The sequence below is a fragment of the Halichoeres trimaculatus genome, unplaced genomic scaffold, assembly GCF_033239565.1.
Source record: "Halichoeres trimaculatus isolate MK-OKI-2021-1 unplaced genomic scaffold, fHalTri1.1 fHalTri1_scaffold_10, whole genome shotgun sequence".
NCBI lineage: Eukaryota > Metazoa > Chordata > Actinopteri > Labriformes > Labridae > Halichoeres > Halichoeres trimaculatus.
In genome coordinates, this window is record NW_027437187.1 from 24,191,222 (window position 1) to 24,212,850 (window position 21,629).

The following is a 21,629-nucleotide window of genomic DNA, read 5'->3' on the forward strand; positions in this document are numbered from 1 at the left end:
TGACTGTCTTGAATGTAGCCGAGCTATGTGCCCTGCTTTCACCAGCCCTATACGACCCGCCCATCCGCCGCCGTTGCCTGAGCCTGGTCAGGTGTTCATTGTACAGCGACGTAAACTTTGCCTGATCGGATTTATTGATCATCAAACACAGTCGAGGCCATGCTTAGACGGATACTTCAGATGGTAAGCTTATGCTGCTGAAAAGTCACCGTGTTGGCTTTTATGCTTATAACGAGTCGTTTTGCTTTGTAGTTACAGGCCTATGGTTATATGTTTTCTTGAAAGGGACGCATCTTTTATAACAGAGGGTGTCGCGGGTGGGTGGGATTTTTGCATGTCACAGGAACCCATCTATTCGAAATAAACCCCGCCATCTCGTCAGGTACAAGTAGTCATATCAAGCGCCCACTCGGTGGTGTTGCCATGGCTAGCTTCAAAAGGCTAACTTGGTGCAGTTTATTGATGCTAGTGTTGACAGTGATGTAGCAAGCTAGCAGTGGCTGTATATAAAATACAACGGAAAAAATAACTGACTAACGTGTCCGTCAACTATGTCAGTCCTATTGGAGCAAGGAACAACGTAGCTGGTTAACCTGCCAAGTCGCCAAATCATTTCGCTATAGCGGTGAATTAATTCATCGTCTAGTCATCACATGCTAACGCTGACGTTAGCCACAGGTTGACCGTTAGGAAGTCCAGTGTCGCCTGCTTGACCGGCACGCTGTTGAATTCCCTGAGGTTCTCCGAATACATACAGAAACATAGTTATTTGGATAAATGGATGTCTTGTCATTAAAGGAACCAGTTGTTGTAGCAGGTGTTAGCTAAATGATCAGCCTAATATAGGACTACATTAACCATGGGGTATTGCCAACAAATTGTGTACACTTTGAAGTCACAGTCCGTTTACTTGGAAAGTGAAACCTTTGATAATTTAAATATATGTAAGGATTTGTCAAACTGACATTGAAATTTACGCCCAGAAATCACATCAAAATAAAATGCTAGGTTGTCGTCTGGTCTGTTTCCTTTCCACACCAAACAACAGCGCACCACTGCAGTAAATTGTTAAGTATTCACACAGTGTAGGTAATAACTGAGGCATTGCTAGATATTTCTGGATTTATTGGTTCTGACTGATGAAAGGACTCACTCTCCAAAGCATAGTTTTTCTCCCAATGAAGAAATCTGAGAGCCAGTGACTGCCTCAGACTCAAATCTCAAACACATTATCATATTACCAAGAGACTGATGGAATATTTTATTTTTATACCATCATACTGTAGCTACCATTGTAACTTTGACCAGGATCTAATGGTATTTTATAGTACAGGTACTTATAATGAGGAACTCAATTCTTAATGGTGAATTAGGTTGATTAAATGGATAAATAATCAGGAAATTTCACATGTAAACAGTTTCCCCACCAGACACTTTGGCAAATCATAAAACTTTTCTATGTCAGCAACTCTATTTCAACTATTTCTTCTGGACACCACTATTGGCATATTCTACCATGTATTTAAACAAAATAGCAGAATTTCTCATAGTATATAACTGTTGATAAAAATAAAACATATCAACATGAGAAAATCCATATAACGTCATCTAATTTACAAGCTTTAACCAGCCAATATTTACCTAATTTGCTGTCTTTAAACAAATCTTGTAGATTATTGTTCTGTTTTTATGTGATATAGTGAATGGGCATGTTGTTTTGTGAACTGGGTCAGAGATTGTTCCATGATGCAATGCATAGCCTGCCTTCAAAGTGGTGTTTGTCAGCCCTCCAAGCAGCTCTGAGATGAGTCAGTTCAAAGTCCCTCTCCCAACCCACAGACCCACGTGTCATCTTATTATTCATGCTCACCGCCATTAGCCTATCCCTTATTCTGTGAATGGACCACGTCCATGTCCAGTTGCATGTTCACCTCATATGTTTATGCTATAGGCTGATTTAATGAAACAACGATCTCTTCATTTGCCAGAGACATTGTTTTTTTATCAGTCCTACGCCTGTTCCTCCTGTAAGAACTCTACGGTCAGGATGTGTGGGTTAATGTGAATGAACTCTTGTTTGAAACCTGACCGTAAGATAACTTTAGGGGAGGGGCAAATGGAGGCAGAAACACTTGAGAGCAAAGGCAGCACATTAGTGTTCTCAGTAACTACACCCCTGTCTGGAGTATTGAAAAGCTGGCTGGTCAGTTTCAATACACAGTGTAATATAAAAAAGGAAGGAACTTACCCAACTAACTAAAAATGTAATGACAAGAAACTTCAGCAGCTATAGCTTTAGCTTTAGCTTGTGGCTGTTAATAAGAAAAGGTGATATCAGGACTACTGTTTGTAAGAAGATTAACTCCCAAAATGTGTACACAGCATTCAGATTGTTTAGTGTAAGCAAAACTGAACATCTCCAGACCCACACCATGGCTACCATAAAGCATGGGGGTTAGTTCACGCATCATGTAGGGGATATGCTGCTCAGTGTAGAGGCAGAGGTCTGAGATAGAGGAAGACAGGACACAAATACAGAGAGTTCTTGTGTTATTATAGCAGTTACATTTTTTTGTCCTTTGTTCAGAGAGGACAGGACTTTTGATAGAGCAGGAAATAGGATGTGAGTGGGTAGCGTTATGCAGGAGAAGGCCTGCAGCCTGGACTAGAACCCAGGTCACCTGCTCGAGAGCTAGCCTTGTGGGGTGCTCAACCTAACAACTATGCTATACTGGAGACAGTTAGCAGTGGGTGACAGTGACTGCACCTGATGAAGCTTTAGCAGGTTGAAAAATCAGTTAAAGTAGATGAAGCTGACGCTGACAAACCTGCCTGGAACTAGGGCTGCTTGCCATGGACTGTTATGCCATCCCGGTGCCGGGGAATTACTTCTTCAATATTCATGGGGGTGACACACTGCTTCTGAGAAAAATCAGACATGTTGTTTTTAAGCTATGACACAAGAACTACAAAGAGGTTATAATGGATAAAAACATTTGTATTGGAATCAGCTAATGGCTGGTTGTTTTAATGTCAGTATTGGCCCAGATTTTCACGATAGTTAATCTCTAAAGTAAACAAATACATCCATGGATTCATTCTTATCTAGTGTGTTCTCTCTTTTTCAGACTCCTGGGAAAGGAGGGTCCCAGAATGCAGAGTCAGAGCAGTCCAGCACAGATCTAAACCATGACCAGACATCAGAGGTAATGTGTCGGTTCAGTTTTCTACTATGACAACTTTTAACCATATTCCTACTCTACAAGCTAAACCACCAAGTTCAAACTTTCTGATCAGTAACCGTCAAATGATTGATGCTGACAGTGTGTTTCTGTGTTCAGGGCTTCATCTGTCCTCAGTGCATGAAGTCTCACAACTCTGCTGAGGAGCTCTTCCATCACTATGAGCTGTTCCATGACACCGGAGACCTGCCTGCTCATGTGGCGCCCTCTCGGTGAGATGCAAAGATGTTAGAGCTACTGAGAGTAACTTTGCTGAATGTATTTTTAAAACTTTCTTTTCTTCTTTAAGGGAGGATCTTACAATGCTGCGACAAGAGGTTCAAGACCTGCACGTGTCTCTCAAGGTAAAGATGTGTTTCCTTACCAGAGGTGTGTGGTTTCTGCATTATTTCTTATACTATGTGTGTATGTTTCTTTAATTAGGAGGAAAGGTGGTTCTCTGGGGAGCTGAAGAAGGAGTTAGACAAAGTCCAAGGACACCTGAAGCAAGTAATTCCCTCAAGATATTAATATGATTTAGAGCTGAACGTGAAAGTGTTGCAGGAGACATTTCTCACTCTTACTTCACATTTTGTTCTCTTCCCAGAACGACGGGCAAACAGGCTCAGACGATTCAGGTGGTGGATTCATATTAAATATGCCTTTAAAAAACAAACAACAACAAAAACAAAGATAGCAAAAATTAAATTCTAACAACTTGTGGTGATCTTTTTTCAGTCCTTGAAAGAAAGTTAAATGAAGCAGAGACAGAGAAGTTCAACATCAAGCAGATGAAAGACCTGTTTGAGCAGAAGGCTGCCCAGCTGGCCACAGAGATAGTAGGTCAGTGTGGGGCGAGGGGACGGAGACGTCATTAAACAACACTGAAGTACTCAGTACTGTAAAGCTCAATCCATCCTTTGTATTTTTTCCTTCGTACAGTGTGCATTCTTCATTCTCTGACAGACTACATGCAAAGATCCATGAATTATATCTCCAGTTAATCCGATTGTTTCCTTTTTATTTCAATTCTTTTAATGGCTCTTTGTGGATTTTTGAATCAGATATAAAGTCTCGTTACGATGAGGAGAAGAGCCTGAGGGAGGCTGCAGACCAGAGGCTGGCCAAACTGACCGAACAGCTCCAGAAAGAGAAGCAGGAGAATGAGAGACTTCAAACAGAACTGGTACAACACAAACCCCTGAATGGACAGCATGAAATTTGTGTGGCTCTGAGCTGTTTGCTGAAAGAATCAAAGAAAATCCCTTCAATGTTGTTATAGAAACATCACAAAGAACTTAATTCCAGGACCAGAGTTTATCAAAAGAGCTAAAGACTGCCTCAGACTAGATTTGTGATGGTGCTCTTAACATGTTTGAAGCCCTTTTTCAGTTTTAAGAGTTCTAAATATGAAAAATCGTTAAACACACATAGCTGCAGACACTACTTAAAGGGGACATATCATGCTGATCCCTGATTTAATACTTACATATAATATAATACATTTGAGAACAAGACCTTTCACCCCCTGAATTTTCAAAAAATAAGATATTGTATTTTTTCTGATATCCTAGAATGAGATTTGATGCCTCTGAAAGTAGGTCATTGACATTTGGCTGCTAGATTTCGACCTTTGTGACGACACAAGGATCCTTTCTTGTTATTTTAGTAATCTGATAAAGCAGCTCCTCCTCTGTGATGTCTGTTAGTCACGCAACCGCCACCGAGGGATACACCCACCAAGAGCCGAGTATAAACATATAAACTATACATGTAATAGTACCGCTTTGACTCACCACACTGAAGCGTCCTGAGATGATCCGTGTTGAGGTGGATTTTCTTCCTCCTGAGCTGCAGAACCGTCTGGGTCTGACTCGGGGTCCAATACAAAAGGACGTATCCTACACTCTGCCATTTTATTAGTGCTATCAATGCCTTACGGTGAAGTTTTGGCAAACAGCAAACTCACTCGGTCTGCTCCATTCAATGTGGCAAGTTTGTAAATACTGCCATGCTGCAAAAACTGCCCCCTGGCTCCACCCCCTCCGCCCCTCTGATAGAACTGACCAATCAGAGCACAAAGGGCTGTGACGTTGCAAGGTTACTAGAGGTCATTCTCGAAATGGTGCGTTTCAACGAGATCTTCAGAATGGCCTAAAATGAGGATATTGAGAACGCTATTGGGGGGCAATGAAGGAACTAAATGACTTGTACTGAGGGCAGAAATGCTTTACAGGCATCCTAGTCTGGCATAGTGAAAAGGAGAAACAAGCATGATATGTCCCCTTTAAGATTTTGCTTAGGACGTCTGATTTTCTGAGTCTAGAGTGTTGTAGTTCTGTCTGATCCCTCTGTTCCCACTCTGCCCCCTAGCTGCAGCGTCCAGGAGTGGAAGATGTGGAGGTGCTGCAAAAGGAGCTGGTGCAGGTGCAGACGCTGATGGACAGTATGACCCGAGAGAGGGAGGAGGAGTCTGATCGCCTCAAGAACCACTACGAGCAGCTGCAGGCTAGTTACACTACCTCAGAGGTGAGGGCAACGAAAACCTTGTTTTTTTTACCATCATGTACTGGTATGCTGATTCTTTGACTTCATACTGACAGATTTCCACCCAGCAGCTACTCCTACAGCCTGAAGTGTTCTTGTTACAACCACCATCAGACACTCACAGATTCTATGATTTCCTATGAGTTTGGTGTGTGGTTTCTGAATATTTTAGCTGAGCTTATGTTTTCGGCTCTCTGCCTTCCAGTTGTATTGTGGTTTGGCAAAAAATGACATTCATGAATTCATTACTAAATACTTGGCGAATAATTCAGCCTGGTCTCCAAAGGAGATTTTTATAAAGCCTTATCAGGCAGTGCAAAGCTCAGCTCTGAACATCTATGGCTGCACGTATTTTCATATTTTACTGTTCATCTTTCCACAAGTTTAGGTTTTGTTCTGTAAATTTTCCTCTATGCTGCTGTGGCGTAATTTCTCCCCTCAGCAGCATCTCACTCCATATCGTAGATCTTGTTGTTGTTGTATCGTGACTTACCTTTGTCTGTATCTCTGTGTCTCTTTCCCCTTCGTCTTCTTCACAATATGTATCCACTCTTTCTCCAAGATTCGTAAACTGGAGGTAAAAAAAAAAATGTTTTTTCCAAAAATTAGCCTCAAGTTATGAAGTGCAGCATTCTTTTTTTCAACGCTTTTTGAGTTTGTCTAAGTTTGAAAAGTTTTTTTTTCCTCAAAGCATGTTGCGTCTTCATGTTTCTTTGGACTGAAGTCTTGTTGTGACTCAGTTGATGTTCTGTTTTTCTTTTTGTATGTCTGTCCTGTCACAGTGAGGCCTCTGTTCTTTGTATGTGGAAAAAGATGACTTTGCAAAAAGACTAAAACTTAAGTATTATTCTGTTATTTTTCAGATGACTATATCTCAGTTAAAAGCAGAGTTGGAGAAGGGCCCTCAGGAAGTGGCGGTCTACACACAACAGATCCACGAGCTTCAGAGCAATCTGAATAATCTGCAACAGCAAAGCCAGGTAACACGCGACTATAGTAAAAAACAACTCTCTGGGTCTCGTCTTTGTTTTTTATTGCACATTCTAAGTTTCTATTTCATACTGGTGTTAACATGTACTGTCTCCAGCAACTGTCAGTCTCTTTCTGTTTGCATTGTGTCCCGACGCCATAATCTGTCTGTGATAACTTAAATAACAGAATCAAACACACGGCTCTATAATTAAACCATCAGGAAGCATGCTTGCCATGCCAGCTCTGACACTTGAGGTGAAATACAAACATAGGTAACTAAATGTTGGCGTGGAGGCACAGGGACAGAGCCTTCCCACATTAGACATGCCTCTCCTTTTTGCCAAGTCGGTTTCCAAGAACACAGAGCTGGATGGTAGCCCCACCCTGCTACAGGATACCCTGAGACATGTCGCAGAACCTTATCAGCAAAGAGACTGAAGTGTTGAGGAGCACACAATGATGAAATTTAGACATGGTGTTGGCATGGCTGATCTGATTACATGTGGGCAGCTTAGAGCACAGCTGATCACACTGGGCCGAATGCTGCCTCTCTAATGCGTTTTCAGTGATCAGATCTCATCATGCTATTACTGAACAAGGATTCTCATTCATTAAATTTTTTTTAAATCATTATATGCAAAAAATGATTTAGATCAGCAGCACAAAAGAAAAGAGCTGTGCATTGTTGTGGGGAAGGGAAAGAGCAGCATTTAATACTGGAGTCAAACCAGAATCAGAAATACTTTATCTTTCCCCAGGGGGGAAATTTGGTGTTACCAGTTGCTCATCACACAGTAGAGATGGGGTAATAAAGTAGATAATGAAATAAGATAAATAAAGTGTGCCATAAGTAAAGAGTAAGTGAAAAATAAAATTAGCAATCAGTACCTAGAAAGTTTATATACAAAATAGAGCTTGTGAATTATATGGGACAAATTTTTCACTTTGAAACTTTTACCTTTTTCAAAGCCTGATGTATGTATGCAGATAAATGTTTTTTTTTTATTCAGGTGAAAAAACTTCATTATGATTCCCATTCAGGTAAATAATAAATAGTTATTAGGCAGGCTGAAAAAGCCACAGAGTTCCCATTAGGTCATCTACTAAAAAACTAATTTTAACAGCAGTATAAAAATGTTGTATTTATATAATTGATATAATTTAGTCCTGTAGCTTAAATTCTTTATTTTGTTAGCTGTTCATTTTTGTAACTTATTCTTGAGAGTATGCACAGGCTGAAAGTTCAGGCTAATATCTGCAAAAACAGAGTCATGCTCTATCTGTCAGACAGGTGCACTTTAAAAACTGAAATATGAGCAAGGCTTCATGTCTTATTTGTAGCATAAATGTGCTTGTCAAGTTTGTTTAAATTGAAATAAGAAACTAAACAAGCAAATTTAGTCTTGGCAGATTTTCTGTACTCTTTACAAGAAAATTAGACATCATTTTTGTATTTAAACACCATGAAATGAGTCACTTTTTTAGTCTTTTTTGCTAGAAATAAGACATGAACAGTGGCTTAGATTTCTTTTTTTGCAGCATTGGCTGTCAAAAAAGCTCTTCTGTCAGTTCTAGTTCGACCAAATGTTTGGTTTAGTGAGAGCTTGGCTTCAGAAGGTCTCTCCAGAAACTAATGGCTGATAATAAAGAGAATATATCTATGTTTATAGAGTCTCTGATCCCCTATGTTTTTTCAGTTCTGGTTCTTGTGCATGAACTACACTTTCACCTACAGAAAAAAACTAAATATGAGAGGCAGGTCACTAAAACCACACATTTCTAGCAAGTTTAAACAGAGAGAAGAGACACGGGAGATTAGGAGTTGGGACAGACAGGACAACAGTCAAAGAGGTTTTATTTGTTCGTAACACCAGGGTTAGAAAGCAGAGACAGGAGAAGTACAGAAACAAGGCCACAAGAAGAGCAGGGTGAACAAAAGAGGAGTGGAACAAATAGAAAATGCCCGCACAGGGTTGTTAACGTCAGCCAGCTGCTGTGTAGAGCTGCAGGGATTTATTGAATGTCTGTAAAGTACAGCCTCCCTGTCACACTCCCTAGTTAGCAGCACACTCCTCCATTAACAACATTTTGGTTTTTATCACCTTGTTGCCAAGTGCTTTGTCAGCTACAGGACAAGTGCTGCACACACGCCACGTTATTCCAAGTCCTTTGTAGTTAACCTTCTCCTGGAAATGTCAGACCTCTCTTTACTCTTGACTCTGCTCGGCTGTATGTTCTTTTCCATAACTCATATCACATGAGGAGTAGGTGTTTGTGCGTGTTACAGCTCTTGTCATGCAAACTGTTTTATTTTAGAAAAAAGAAATGACTAGTTGAAAAAAAAAAGGGAAACCATGTGAACTATTTCTCATTAACCTTTTGATTCTGTCCATCTTAATTCTTTCTCATAAGACCCAAGATCAATCTCATAGTGACACTTTTTATCCTGTCTTGTTTTTTTCTTCTCAACCTTCCACAGAGCCTGTCTGAAAAGCTTGCACGTAAAGAAAAAGAGTATCAGGAGCTGGAGGAGCGTATGGGAGCTGAGAAAGCAGCTAAGAAGGGAGCTCAAGGCAGCCTCAGGGAGAAAGAGCTGGAGGTTCAGGAGCTCCAGGCCCGTGCGTCAGGGGCTGAAGCGTCTCTGCAGAAGACCCAGGTGGAACTCAGAGAGAGGGCTGAGGAGGTGGTCAGGCTGAAGAGTGAGATTACAGAACTGGAGGTGAAGCACGCTGAGCTGAAGGTGGAGAGGAAACAGCTGGAACATCAGAGAGAAGAAAAAGAGAGCCAGGGAGCTCAGCAGCAAACTGAGATTGGACAGGTGAGCAGGGAGGTCAAAGGTCACACACAGTGAATCACAGCCATGTTGATTTAGAGCAACAGTTGATAAACTGACAACAAGAATAACATTGACTGTAAAGCTGTTAGCTTCCAAGATGAAAGAGATATTCTGCTGAGCAGTGATGATGATGATGTCCTGCACTTTACTTGCTCTCTGTTTCTCTCTGTTTCTTTCTGTTAGCTTTATGATCTTGTGCTCTTAATCATAACCACCCTCTCTCTGTCTTTGCTCTTAGCTGCATGCTAAGCTGCTGGAGGCGGAGAGGCAGCTTGGTGAGGTTCAGGGACGACTCAAAGAACAGAGGCAGCTCTCTGGGGAGAAACTAAAGGACCGCGAGCAGCAAGCAGCAGACCTGCAGCTCAAACTGTCCCGAGCAGAGGAACAGGTAGGATATGAATGAAAGATTCATGAAATACAGCACAGATGAAGAATCTGTTTTCTTTATGTAACTGAAAGGTAAGATCAAACTGAAATGAGTAAAACTTTCATGAAGAGTTTTTAATGTCTGTGTTTTTGCCTTTCAAGATGAAGGAGGGTGCCAGCAAGAACACAGACCTGCAGCACCAGCTGGAGAAAGCCAAACAGCAGCACCAGGAGCTGCAGGCACTGCAACAAAACACCAACGGCAAACTCAGAGAGGCACAGGTACTGATCAGATTACCATTGTGATGAACGTCTGTACTGTTGGACTGTAAGGCTTAAAATCAATGACTGTTCATGCTTAAGTTATAGTAGATCATCTTGTGTCAGAGGAGAGAAGAATGTGAAAGGGTTATTTTAAGATTTAGACTTTGGCTTACTCGCTGAAACAGCTGTCCTCCAAAATTAAATAGTCATGTGAGTCGTACAAATTTTAGATCTGTAATCATAACACTCTGAGGTAGAAGATTTCTATGACTGATATAAATCCTTTGAGGCTTGAAAGATTTTCCAAAGTTCCTCTTCTAAAAACAAAACTTTCCTGAATAAACAGTGGTGTTCAGAGAAATAAGATCTCACATATTGCATAAGAGAAACATTCCTGGAAAAAAATAAACCTTGTGTGACCTTTTTTGTCTTTTCTGGCCCACCCTCACTTTTTTTTTAGAATGATCTGGAGCAGGTGCTGCGTCAAATAGGAGATAAGGACCAGAAGATCCAGAACCTGGAGGCCCTGCTGCAGAAGAGTAAGGACATCGTGAGCCAGCTGGAAACTGAGAGGGATGACCTGTGTGCCAAGATCCAAGCCGGGGAGGGAGAGACGGCTGTGCTCAACCAGCTGAAAGAGAAAAACCATGCACTACAAGAACAGGTCAGTGCGCACACACAGACTTTAACACACACACAGGTTCATTTCACGATTTAGCAGAGGGGAAACCTTTCTGATATTTATAACAATGCTAACATTGATCATCCAAACTCAACGTGTGGGTCTTACAGGTTACACAGTTGACGGACAAGCTGAAGAACCAATCAGAGAGCAACAAGCAGGCCCAAGATAACCTACATAAACAGGTCCAGGAGCAGAAGACCTTGGTACGTTCAGCCCAGGACAGAGCCACCACCCTGGAGACGTCAGTTACTGAACTAACCACACAGCTGGCAGACAGCAAAGAGAAAGTGTCTCAGCTGGATGCTCAGGTGAGACTGAACAAGCATATCCTTGTGTATAAAAACATAAAGTGGAGCGATTGATTCTTTTTTGTTTTCCTGTTGACGTAATGGTTTGTTGCTTCAGCATCTAGTTTCTTTCATATAGAGTTTAATCGGTGTTGTTTCTGTCCAGCTGAAGGCAAAGACGGAGATGCTGCTGTCAACAGAAGCAGCAAAGACAGCACAGAAGGCGAACCTGGAGAACAACCTGGAGACAGCTCAGCATGCTTTGCAGGATAAGCAGCAGGTTGGTTCCTGTTTGGTGCCACTGGTGTTCATATAGAAGCTAAAACACAAGGCAGTGTTCCCCATAATGCACCATATTCTAAGCTAACGTGCTCTTGTGCCCCTCTCATCCTGTCCCCTTCCTCACTGCCACGTACAGGAGCTGAATAAAGCTCAGAAGAAGGTGGAAGAGCAGGCCCAAAGACTCAAGGAGAGGCAGGAGCAGTGCACACAGCTGGAGAGCAGCTTGAAGGAATGCAAAGACAAATTGATGGCTTTAGAGCAGCGCATCGAGCAGCTGGAGGGGCTCAATAAGGTTTGGAGAGTCTTAACTATAAGTATCTTATAGGGGACACCCATTATGAAATTAATCTTGGGCTCTTATCTGACAGAAACTGGAGACACAGGCTGCAGAGTTGCAGGCGACACGTGATCAGGCTCAGCAGGAGGTGCTGAAGCTACAGAAGGAGGGGTCAGAGGTTAAACGGAAAGCCAAGGAGCTGCAACGCTCGCTGGAAACAGAGAAAGCAGGGTGAGACATCACTTTCACAGAAACACAATAAAAATGCTCAATAGAACATGTGTACTACTTTTAATTTCTATCTGTTTCACTTCTTTTAAACACAAAATCAATGGCTTCACTCCGTTTAGGGCTACAACACTACAAGAGGAGTTAAAGACAAAATCAGCTGCTCTCAGTGACATTCAACAGCAGCTGGACCGCAGTGAGCAGGACAAAAGTGCTCTCAAGGTAAATCTGGACAAGGTGACGCAGGAAGCTAAAGCTAAGCATGCAGAGCTGGAGAGGAAAGCTCAGAGCCTGCAGGCAGACTTACAGAAAACACAGCAGGAGAAAGAGGCTCAGAGGAAGGAGCTTGCCTCCACGCAGGAGAGCCTGACCAAGGCTAACAAGGCGCTGAAAGAGAGTCAGACTCAACTGGACACAGAGAGGAAGAAGCATCAGTCAGCTATGGGGGAAAAAGTAAGTCTGATGAGATGCAGTTTTTGCCACAGAGTATGAAACCAGGACATGACATTTATATGTTTTAATGTTTAGGAAAAGTCCAATGAAAAGGCCAGACAGGAGCTTCTGAAGAGCAACGAGGCCATCACAAAGGCAATGACAGAATCCAAAGAGCAGCTGGAGCAGATGAAAGAGGTAAAATCTTGCAAAAAAAAAAAAAAACACAAAAGAAGAAGTAAACTGTTAGAACCTAGGGTGACACAGTTTTTTTTATGTCTACAACATCAGATGGAGAAAAAATTAAAAGTGCAGCTGACCACGTCTGAGCAGCAGCATTCAAAGACGCAGGAGGCGCTAAAGGAGAAGGAGACTGAGGTGGAGAAGCTGCGAGCACAACTTAAGACTACCCAGGGATCCTTTGAGGAGGAGGTGAAGAAACTGAAGAGCAAAGTGTCAGAGTTAAAGGACGTTAATGCCAAAAAGGCAAGTAGCGCTTACAGAAGGTCATTATCAGCATTTCCTGAGATTTGCTCATGTAAATCTTGATGTGTAAATCTTGCCTGTGTTCATTACTGTGTCTCTGACTCTTGACTCTACAGGCAGAAGAGGAGAGTAAGTTGAGGGAACAGGTGTCTCAGAGCCAGGAAAGCCTTGCCAAGCTTCAGTCTGACTTCTATGGCAAGGAGTCTGAAGTCTCTGCACTGCGTCAAGACCTGAAGGTCGGTTTATGCAGGAGGGGGTGAAGGACAATCATTATGGCTTCCTTTAGGGGGATGATGTTCGAATGTCTATCCTGAGCCTCCTCAGTGACTGACCTTTCACTTTTTTTTTCTGTCTGCAGGCGTCAGGGGAGAAGCTGAAGCTTTCACAGGAGGAGCTTGCTGCAAACCAGACCCATCAAACCAGCTTGGAGGCTCAAATCCAGGAAATGCAGACGAGCCGCAGCTCGTTGGAAGAAGAGCTGGCTAAACGGGACCAGAAGCTTCAGCAGCAGGAAGAAACACTGAAGGAAATGCAGAAGCAACAGGTTGGAAAAAAACAGTCCATCACATGGACACAAACACCTGTGACTTTATATGATTCAGTTTTGATTCTAAAACTTATGCATTTTTCACCAGGGTCAAGTAAAGGAGGAGTTGAAGAAGGAGAGAAGTAAAGTGGAGGAGCTGAACAAAGCAAAGAGTGCTCTGGAAAAGAACAGCTCCAAACTGACATCTGATTTAAAAGGACTGACAGAGAAGAGCGAGAAGGTCAGTCACTTTTCAGAAGAAGCTAACAATGAATTTGTGTTGATTCAAAGAGGACCAGATCAGGATGCCCAACTTCTTTTCAGTGAAGAGCCAAAGAGGTGGAGGGTCACGGGCCAAAACTTAACATTTATGTTGCAGTGCATGATATTTAATATGCCTACAGCATAACTGTGCAAAATAAATACTCATTCAAGTAACTTTGAAAATAAAAACACTTTTCTCTCCTATATTTCACAGCATGAAATTACTGGACATCCACATGGCACAAATACTGGGCCTGTGTCTTCAAAGACATTTAGTGCAATATAACCTGAACAGCATGGGACACAGCATGCTCCTATGAAACCAAAATAGTGCATTTTCCATCTTTTTAATAATAAGATAAAACTGGACACCTGCTTTAAATTTTTCCCCTATAAATGGCTGCTGTATTAACATTAATTCACAAAAATGTTACTCTTTTAAAACAGTGACTGTCTGCCTACATATTAAGGATACTGCTGTGGAATCAATTTCTGTAAAAAAGTACTCAGGTTCCCAGCTTTTTAAAAATTTCTCTTGTCAGAGTGCCACTGTCTCATACTCTCCATCCCAGCCTTGACCCAGCATCCTTTCACTCTCTGGTCATGTGGTCATGGACCTCCAGATCTGAGCTGATAGGACTAGTGCCATCCCACTCCCAATGTAACACAGTGTTAATTTGTGGTCAGAAGAGGAAGTATAACAATAAATTAATAAAAAGTGAGAAATTCAGGCTGCTGGTGGTGGTAAAATAAAAATGACAATTCAAAATGTGCATATGAAATAGAAATTCAAACACAGGCAGCAGGCCGAAAAAAATCCCTGGTGGGCAAACTTTGGCCCACGGGCCCCAAATTGGACAGCCCTGGGTTAGATTGTACCTTAGGATTGTTACAGTTCCAGCTCATGACCCACATCCAATGTCCTGTGAATGACCTGCTCCTGCCTGTGGCTTATGTAAACAGCTTAATTCAGATAAACTGTAGGTCAGCAGAACCTCATTCTTAAGTTATGGCTAAGCATTTAAAGTTAGCTTGAACCTTTAAACATCTTTAAGTTGATTTGAAGCTGGTGTCAGAGCAAGCTCAGACCTGCTCTACTTTAAACTGACTCTAGCAGGTGACAGGAGTAACTGCTTCTTTCCTCTGAGACAGGGTGTGCACCACCAGAGATGTCAAGTAACTAAGTAAAAAAAACTTTACCTTACTTAAGTAAAAATTCTGCTCCTGTTTCATTCCTTTTTTCCCTTCTTTTTTCTTTTTTTTCTTCTTCTTTTGTTTTCTTTTCTTTTTTTTCCTTTTTTTTCTTTTTTTCCTTTTTGTCCCCCCTTTTTTACTTCATTTTTTCTTCTTATTTTTTCTTCTTTTTTTCTTTTTTCCTTTCTTCTTCTTCTTTTTTATCTTTTTTTCATTTTTTTATTATTTTTTTTATTTTTTTCTTTTCTGTTTTTTCCAGCTTTTCATTCCAGCTTGTCATCATACAAAAAACACTCAAGAAAAATGTCTTGTTTTAAGTTATTTAAAGACAAAAATTAGGTCTGAATTGATTTAAACAAGTAGAAAAAAAATGCCAATGGAACAAGAAAAAAGTTACTTGAATCAAGACATTATTCTAGTTTGAAGCAATTTTTTCTTGTTCAGTTGGCAGATTTTTTTGTATTTGTTACATCAATTCAGACCTCGTTTTTGTCTTTGAACCCAGACAATTTTCTGGACTGACAAGTTGAATGTGGCTCATATCAAGTGTAATAAGACAATTTTTACTTAAATTAAGACAAAAACACTGGATAAGATTTTTTTTTTTTTCGCAGTGTTTGTACGCAACCCATCAGGCACAATTACGCCACACTTAAGCAAGGACATGACAGACGTATGTAGCTTAGTATGAAGATGTCCGTGGCAGAGACTCAAGAGTAGGGATGAACTCTATGAACTATAAACCCCTGTGGCACAGTCTAAGCTTTTGACCTGAATGGCATTTTTCCCTCCTTCAAGTTACTTTTACTTTCATACTTAATGTAGTTTGAAAAAACATTACTTTTAGACTTCTACTTAAGTAAAAAGCTTGAGTTGATACTTCAACTTCTTATTAAACCCTAGTATCTATACTTCTACTTGAGTAATGAATGTGAATACTTTACCACCATATTGCATTGTGTGTGTGTTCTACTTTTCCAGGAGCTGGGTGAGCTGCGGGAAGCCAAACAGCTGCTAATCCAGCAGAAGCTGGAGCTGCAGGGCCAGGTGGAGGCTGCACAGAAGAGCATCGAGCAGGAGAAGAAAGAGCACCAGGCCACCAGGGACAGCATCAGCCAGAGAGAGGAGCAGCTCATCGCCAAAACAAAGCATGTGGAGGATCAGCTGGTAGGCTCACCTGACTAGTTTTATTCCTTGTCCATATGGTTCTGATCTTTCTTGTGACACAATGAATGTTTCTTTCAAAAAGTTGTCGGAGAAGCAAGCCAGAGAGGAGCAGGTGAAGCGCAGGGAGGAGGTGGAGGCCAAGCTGGGTGTGCAGGTGACGGCTCTGAATGAAAACGTAGCCACGCTGAAGAGAGAGTGGCAGGGCAGCCAGCGGAGAGTTGGTGAGCTGGAGAAGCAGACAGACGAGCTGAGGGGAGAGATCGCCGTGTTGGAGGCCACTGTGCAGAACAACCAGGACGAGAGGCGGGCTCTACTTGAGAGGTGAGATGAGACTGATTGTTGAACATGTCGGCAAATTTAAACATATATTTAAACATGTCTCACATTTTAACAGCCTCTCCTCCTAATTAGTCACCTGAGCTGCTGAACGTCCGTTCTGAGGAGTTTTTTTACCATATGTCATCTGACCTCATATTTACTCGTTAATAACATCAATTATTCAATACCTTCATTTCCTTCAGCATAAGAAATTTAAATTAAACCATGATCTTAATTAATCATAGAATAATTATGGATTCTGCATGAGTCATTGCAGCACACTAAGGGGTTAGAAAGAGCAGGTTTTTGAGTCACAAAAGGACAAACCAATCAGGTGAAGCTGTCAGCTGAAGATGCAGAAGAACATAAAGGGATGGACAACAAAAAAAAAAAAGATGTGACTCAGTCTGTTTATGTCTGTTTATGTCGAGCCAAATGGCTGTTTTTTTTTAATGATTTACCCAATCATAGAAAAAGTTTGAACACTTTGCACTGTCAAAGTGTTTTCTGCTCAGCCAGAAAAAATCACTGAACACAGAGGTCTTAAAATACAAATTATGCTTTTATTCAAGAAACTAGTCAAGGAGAATTTGTCTTTTCCCATTGCCAGGTTTTCTTTACTCTGTACAAGGAATTCAGGCATCATTTTTTCTTTTAGTATCTTAAAATTAGGGCTGTCACTTTAACACATTAATTAGATTAATTAATTGCACCACAAATGCATTGTAAAAATCAATGCGATTGACTCATTGGCTGCTAGCCATTTCCAGAGTATCTTAAACAATCTTTCAAGACCCAAGTATTACAGTTTTCTACGACTATGTAAACACCAAAACTACCCAAGAAGAGTGGACCCTCTTCTTTTATTTCTCTCTCCCTGTTTTTGATCCAAAACACAACAAAATGTACTTTTTAAGTTGGATTCATCTCAGGGGCTCCATCCTTTGATCCTCTCCGTGATCTCTGTCGTCTTTTCTCACGATCGCGCCACCCTTTCTCTCTGAACTACCTTGACACATCCTCAGTTCGAGTGTGAGCTGCTTGAACTTTTCTAACTTGCAACGTCTCTATGCCTCTGTCATCTCACATTTTCTCCTCATATCCATGCTGACCTCTCATCCAAAGAGAGCACTGCTCTCACCCACAATAGTTAAGGAGCATGATTTTGATTGACAAGCCCCCATCTCCCCCCACTGAAAAACGTAATTTACATCTATAGTTGTAGTAAACAGTTGCAATCAAACTTGCATCTATTGACGTTAATGGCAGTGAACACAGACATTTTAATATTGGCTAGTTGAAAAAATGTGAATTTACGAATCTTCTCTTCTTCATGTATGCACTACAATTCTGTAATGTCCTAGAATCCAAATTCTTTATTAGGGGAACCTAAGCAGATGTCCTAAAATGCAATCAATTAGATTGATTAATTACAGATCCTGTAATTAATTACATTACTTTTTTGAATCACCTGAAAGCACTGCTTGAAATAAAGCATTTTTTTCCCGTTTACTTAGTGGATGAGGCTCACATTAAGTCTCATAAGACATTTTTTGCTATGAGTAAAGCATTAACATTTACTTAGATTTCAGTTCTTGCCATGCAGCTTCAGCCAGACAGGCCTTATCCAGAGTCTGCCCAAGCCTACAACACATCACTTGAATAATACAAAGCCTGTCATGCGCTCATATAACATGTGAGGCTGTTAACATGTGGTTGATGTTTCGACGCCTGTGTACAAACAGAATAACAAGGCTATTTAAAAGGCTTTAATTGTGATGTCCAAACACGCTTGTTCTCCCTCAAGACTTCAGTGAACGAGTGCAATATAATCAGCTGTATTAAATTTAAATTAGACAGACACTCGTGTTAACAACAGTGCTGTGCTCATGGAGAACAACCAGGGAGATCAAACTGATCAACTCTCATCATGGCTGTGTAATAAGTAGTCAAAGTGGTGGGGGATCCTCATAAGCCACGGACAAACGTGCCCACACATCTTGATTGGTGCTCTGTGGCTGTGTTTCAGGTGTGTGAAGGGTGAAGGTGAGATTGAGAAACTGCAGGCCAAGGTGGTGGAGCTGAGGAGGAAGCTGGATGACACGACGGCGGCCATGCAGGAGCTGGGCCGGGAGAACCAGTCGCTCCAGGTCAGTGATTGAACACTTGACATGGAGAACAAAGATATTTGAACAGCGCATCCTCTGATTGTAATTTCTCCTGCTGGTACCTTCAGATCAAACAGTCCCAGTCCCTGACCAGGAAGTGGGCTGAGGATCATGAAGTACAGAACTGCATGGCTTGTGGGAAAGGCTTTTCTCTCTCAGTCAGGAAGGTAAGCTGAAAATTGATCCTCACAGGTGAAGCGCTTAGATTCGAGTGTCAAACACTGAACCTCTCTGTCTCTTCTTAACATCCAGCACCATTGCAGACACTGTGGAAACATTTTCTGTGCTGAGTGTTCATCGAGAAACGCCCTCACGCCGTCCTCGAAAAAGCCCGTGCGCGTCTGTGAGACATGCTTTGAAGAGCTCCAAGGGTGATTTCCATCTCTCATCCCTTTACCTCCCCCCACAAACACCCCTGTCCCCTCTTCTTCCTCCTGCAGCGGGCAGAAGGCGGCCTCTTTGTCTTTTAAATGTGCACTATAAAGGACAGAACCCACACTGCTCCCACCTTCTTCATGCGACGTCTGGTTCTGGTGTGGAGGGGTCTAACTGGTTTAAAAATAAGACACACCAGAGATGAGTGTTGGGAATGTGGTGGGATGAGTTGGGATTTGTCTGTATCTGTTTTTGTGCCTTTGCTACTCCTGTGGACTGCCAGAGAGTGGAGACAGTGAGAATTACAGCACCACCCGTCTCTCTAAGTTCACATCTCCATCGTTGTTTTGACACCATTAGCCAGATGGCCGCATAGGCATCAGAGAGAAAAGGTGAAGGGTGAAACTTGTTGCTGCCCTACAAAGGTACATGCAGGGAACTGATCCGTCAAAAAGTCAAATTATCTGAGTAACTTCATCAAATGTTTGATTCTTTTTTTTTACTGTGTCACTGAAAAACTGTATTTGCATATGGGAAAAGCAGCATTGACACAAGAGAATAGGAGATGACCATTTCACAGGTTGTATTAAATGTATTGTCAGGATTTCATGGAGGCTTTGAAATGAGAATACCCATCAGTAAAGAGCAGCTAATGTTTTGTATTACAAATCAAATATTAAAAAACTGCCCTTAAAATAAAAACCAGCATATTAATGTACATAACTAAAAAAAGACATGGCATCGTCAGTTTCCACACGTTTCCTTTGTGTGGCAGCACGTGTGTAAAATCCATGTTTTCGTCGTATTTCATGACCAAAGAATGTCTGCAGCGTGGATCCAGCTGAGCGTTGATTTCATCTTTAAGTATTCTTTGGAAGCTTTGAGTTTTTAAATCAGTGTCTGATGTTTTATCTCAAAAGCAGCATGTATGATGTTCAGAGATTCTTCTATGTACAGTCTTTTTTTTGCCATGCCATGTTTCTGTTTCTGTGTTTATTTTTTTCACAAGTTGTGGTGCTTTCTGCAAAACAGTGATGCAGTCATTGAAGGTGCCTGCATGTGCATTTTTGTTTCCTGCTGCTTTTTTTCCCCCAATCAACAGCACTGAGTACTGCTGGATCTGTGTGAGTGTGTGTGTGTGTGTGTGTGTGTGTGTGTGTGTGTGTGTGTGTGTGTGTGTGTGAGAGTGTGAGAGTGTGAGTGTGTGTTCTGCTTAAAGCAATAACTGTGGCTGTGTGTATTGTGCAGTAACAGAGTGTGTGTTATAGTGTTAAGGCCTGCTGTGTTCGGCTGCTGTGTGAATGGCGGCTGCTCTGAAGCCTCAGTGTCTCTCCAGCATGTTGATGCTGCATTCAGGTGCAGCTGTGAATAACGGTTCCCTGTCCAGCATGTCTGCTACGGAGGGCACTGTTTGAGTAAATCTCTGCTTTGTATAATTTATAAACGATGTCAGATGTCGGTCAGATCTTATTGTGAAGTTGTCTGAAGACTGGAGCAGGCAGAAAAACACTGTAAGCCAGACGACCCTGAGCGCTGGCATTTTGCAACACTCAGCTTGTTTCAGACTCAACCAAATGAGCTCAAATGCTTTGTTTGCTTGTTAAAAATCATCGTCCATCTCAGTTGCAAGCTCCGGAGAACACCTGTCTTTTTGTGTTGCTTGGTTTTGTTATGTCTACCTCAGATTGGCACAGGAAAAAGCACTATTTCTAAATCTTAGATCTGATTTGTGTCATCGCCTGCATTAGATTGAGGGGTTCATGGTTTTTCTGTCAAACTGTACAGTCCCTTCAAACTAAAGAGAGATGATCTGCACCTTATTGTATTCTGATCTCATCCCAGCCACAAGAGGAAGACCACCAACTTCATACAGGCTTCTGCATTCCTAGCCCTGATGTACGTACACGCTCGCTAATAAGGCTGTCATAATTATCTTTGTAAATGTTTGTAATTTAAGAGGAAAATGAATTATCTAACACTTGTGGATGTTAAAACATGATGTGAACTCATCAGTGTCTTAGTTTTATAATAAATCAGCAGCACAGACGTGTAAACACTGAACTGTGGCTTGCTTTGCGTTGCTGTCAGTTATCATGCATGAGGACTTTACTGGCCTGTGGCTCACACATACACACACTCACACACACATTTCTCCTTGTTTAGAGTATCACACGTGATGGTTGTGAAGGTGTGCCTTAGGCCAACATCTCGTAGGTCACGGCTCAATGTGAGCAGTGACACACTGTGTATTACCAGTCAGGGCGAGCTGAGAGAGGAGTATTGTAAGTCATGTTCACATGCACCTGTTGATTTTTCTAATTCATCATCATGACAAACCTGAATAAAATCTACAGTATCTTTCTAATTTCTTGTGTGTGTTCTTTTAGTCCATAAGAATTTACCTCCTGAGAAACAAGAAGTTTAATTCCTGACATCTTTAAAATGAATCAAATGTTTTTTATAGATTTATCTTTCCACTAAATATGTCAGAGGAGCCGCATTTCTCCATAATACAAAACTGCTTTTATGAAAAGTTTTGCAGCTGAACCAAAATTTAAAGCAAACTGGCAAACCGATTACAATTTAGGTTTAATTATTTTTTGATCGGTATTTATTGCATTGCAAATGCAACAAAGTGGATCACATCAGTCCAGTTCTGAGGTCTTTACACTGGCTCCCCGTTTGTCAGAGGATAAACTTCAAAACACTCATGTTGGTTTCCAAAGCTCTGAAT

General features: G+C 41.4%; 1 protein-coding gene across 2 annotated transcripts; it reads left to right on the forward strand.

The window, feature by feature from the left end:
* Positions 1-23: 23 nt before the first annotated feature.
* On the forward strand, positions 24-21,241 carry eea1 (early endosome antigen 1). Of its 2 annotated transcripts, XM_074677502.1 has the most exons (30): positions 24-183; positions 3,129-3,206; positions 3,342-3,454; positions 3,532-3,586; positions 3,666-3,731; positions 3,829-3,859; positions 3,960-4,064; positions 4,286-4,407; positions 5,595-5,750; positions 6,331-6,345; positions 6,632-6,748; positions 9,220-9,558; positions 9,815-9,964; positions 10,105-10,224; positions 10,667-10,870; positions 10,999-11,199; positions 11,345-11,458; positions 11,597-11,752; positions 11,829-11,968; positions 12,088-12,418; positions 12,494-12,595; positions 12,689-12,887; positions 13,004-13,119; positions 13,242-13,427; positions 13,519-13,650; positions 15,849-16,034; positions 16,117-16,355; positions 18,382-18,502; positions 18,589-18,687; positions 18,773-21,241. In XM_074677502.1, the coding sequence occupies exons 1-30, from the start codon at positions 160-162 to the stop codon at positions 18,893-18,895; spliced, it is 4,140 nt and encodes a 1,379-aa protein (XP_074533603.1). In that variant the 5' UTR covers positions 24-159; the 3' UTR covers positions 18,896-21,241. The 2 variants fall into 2 exon arrangements, with proteins under 2 accessions (XP_074533603.1, XP_074533604.1); XM_074677503.1 differs by lacking the exon at positions 6,331-6,345.
* The last annotated feature ends 388 nt before the right edge of the window (positions 21,242-21,629 follow it).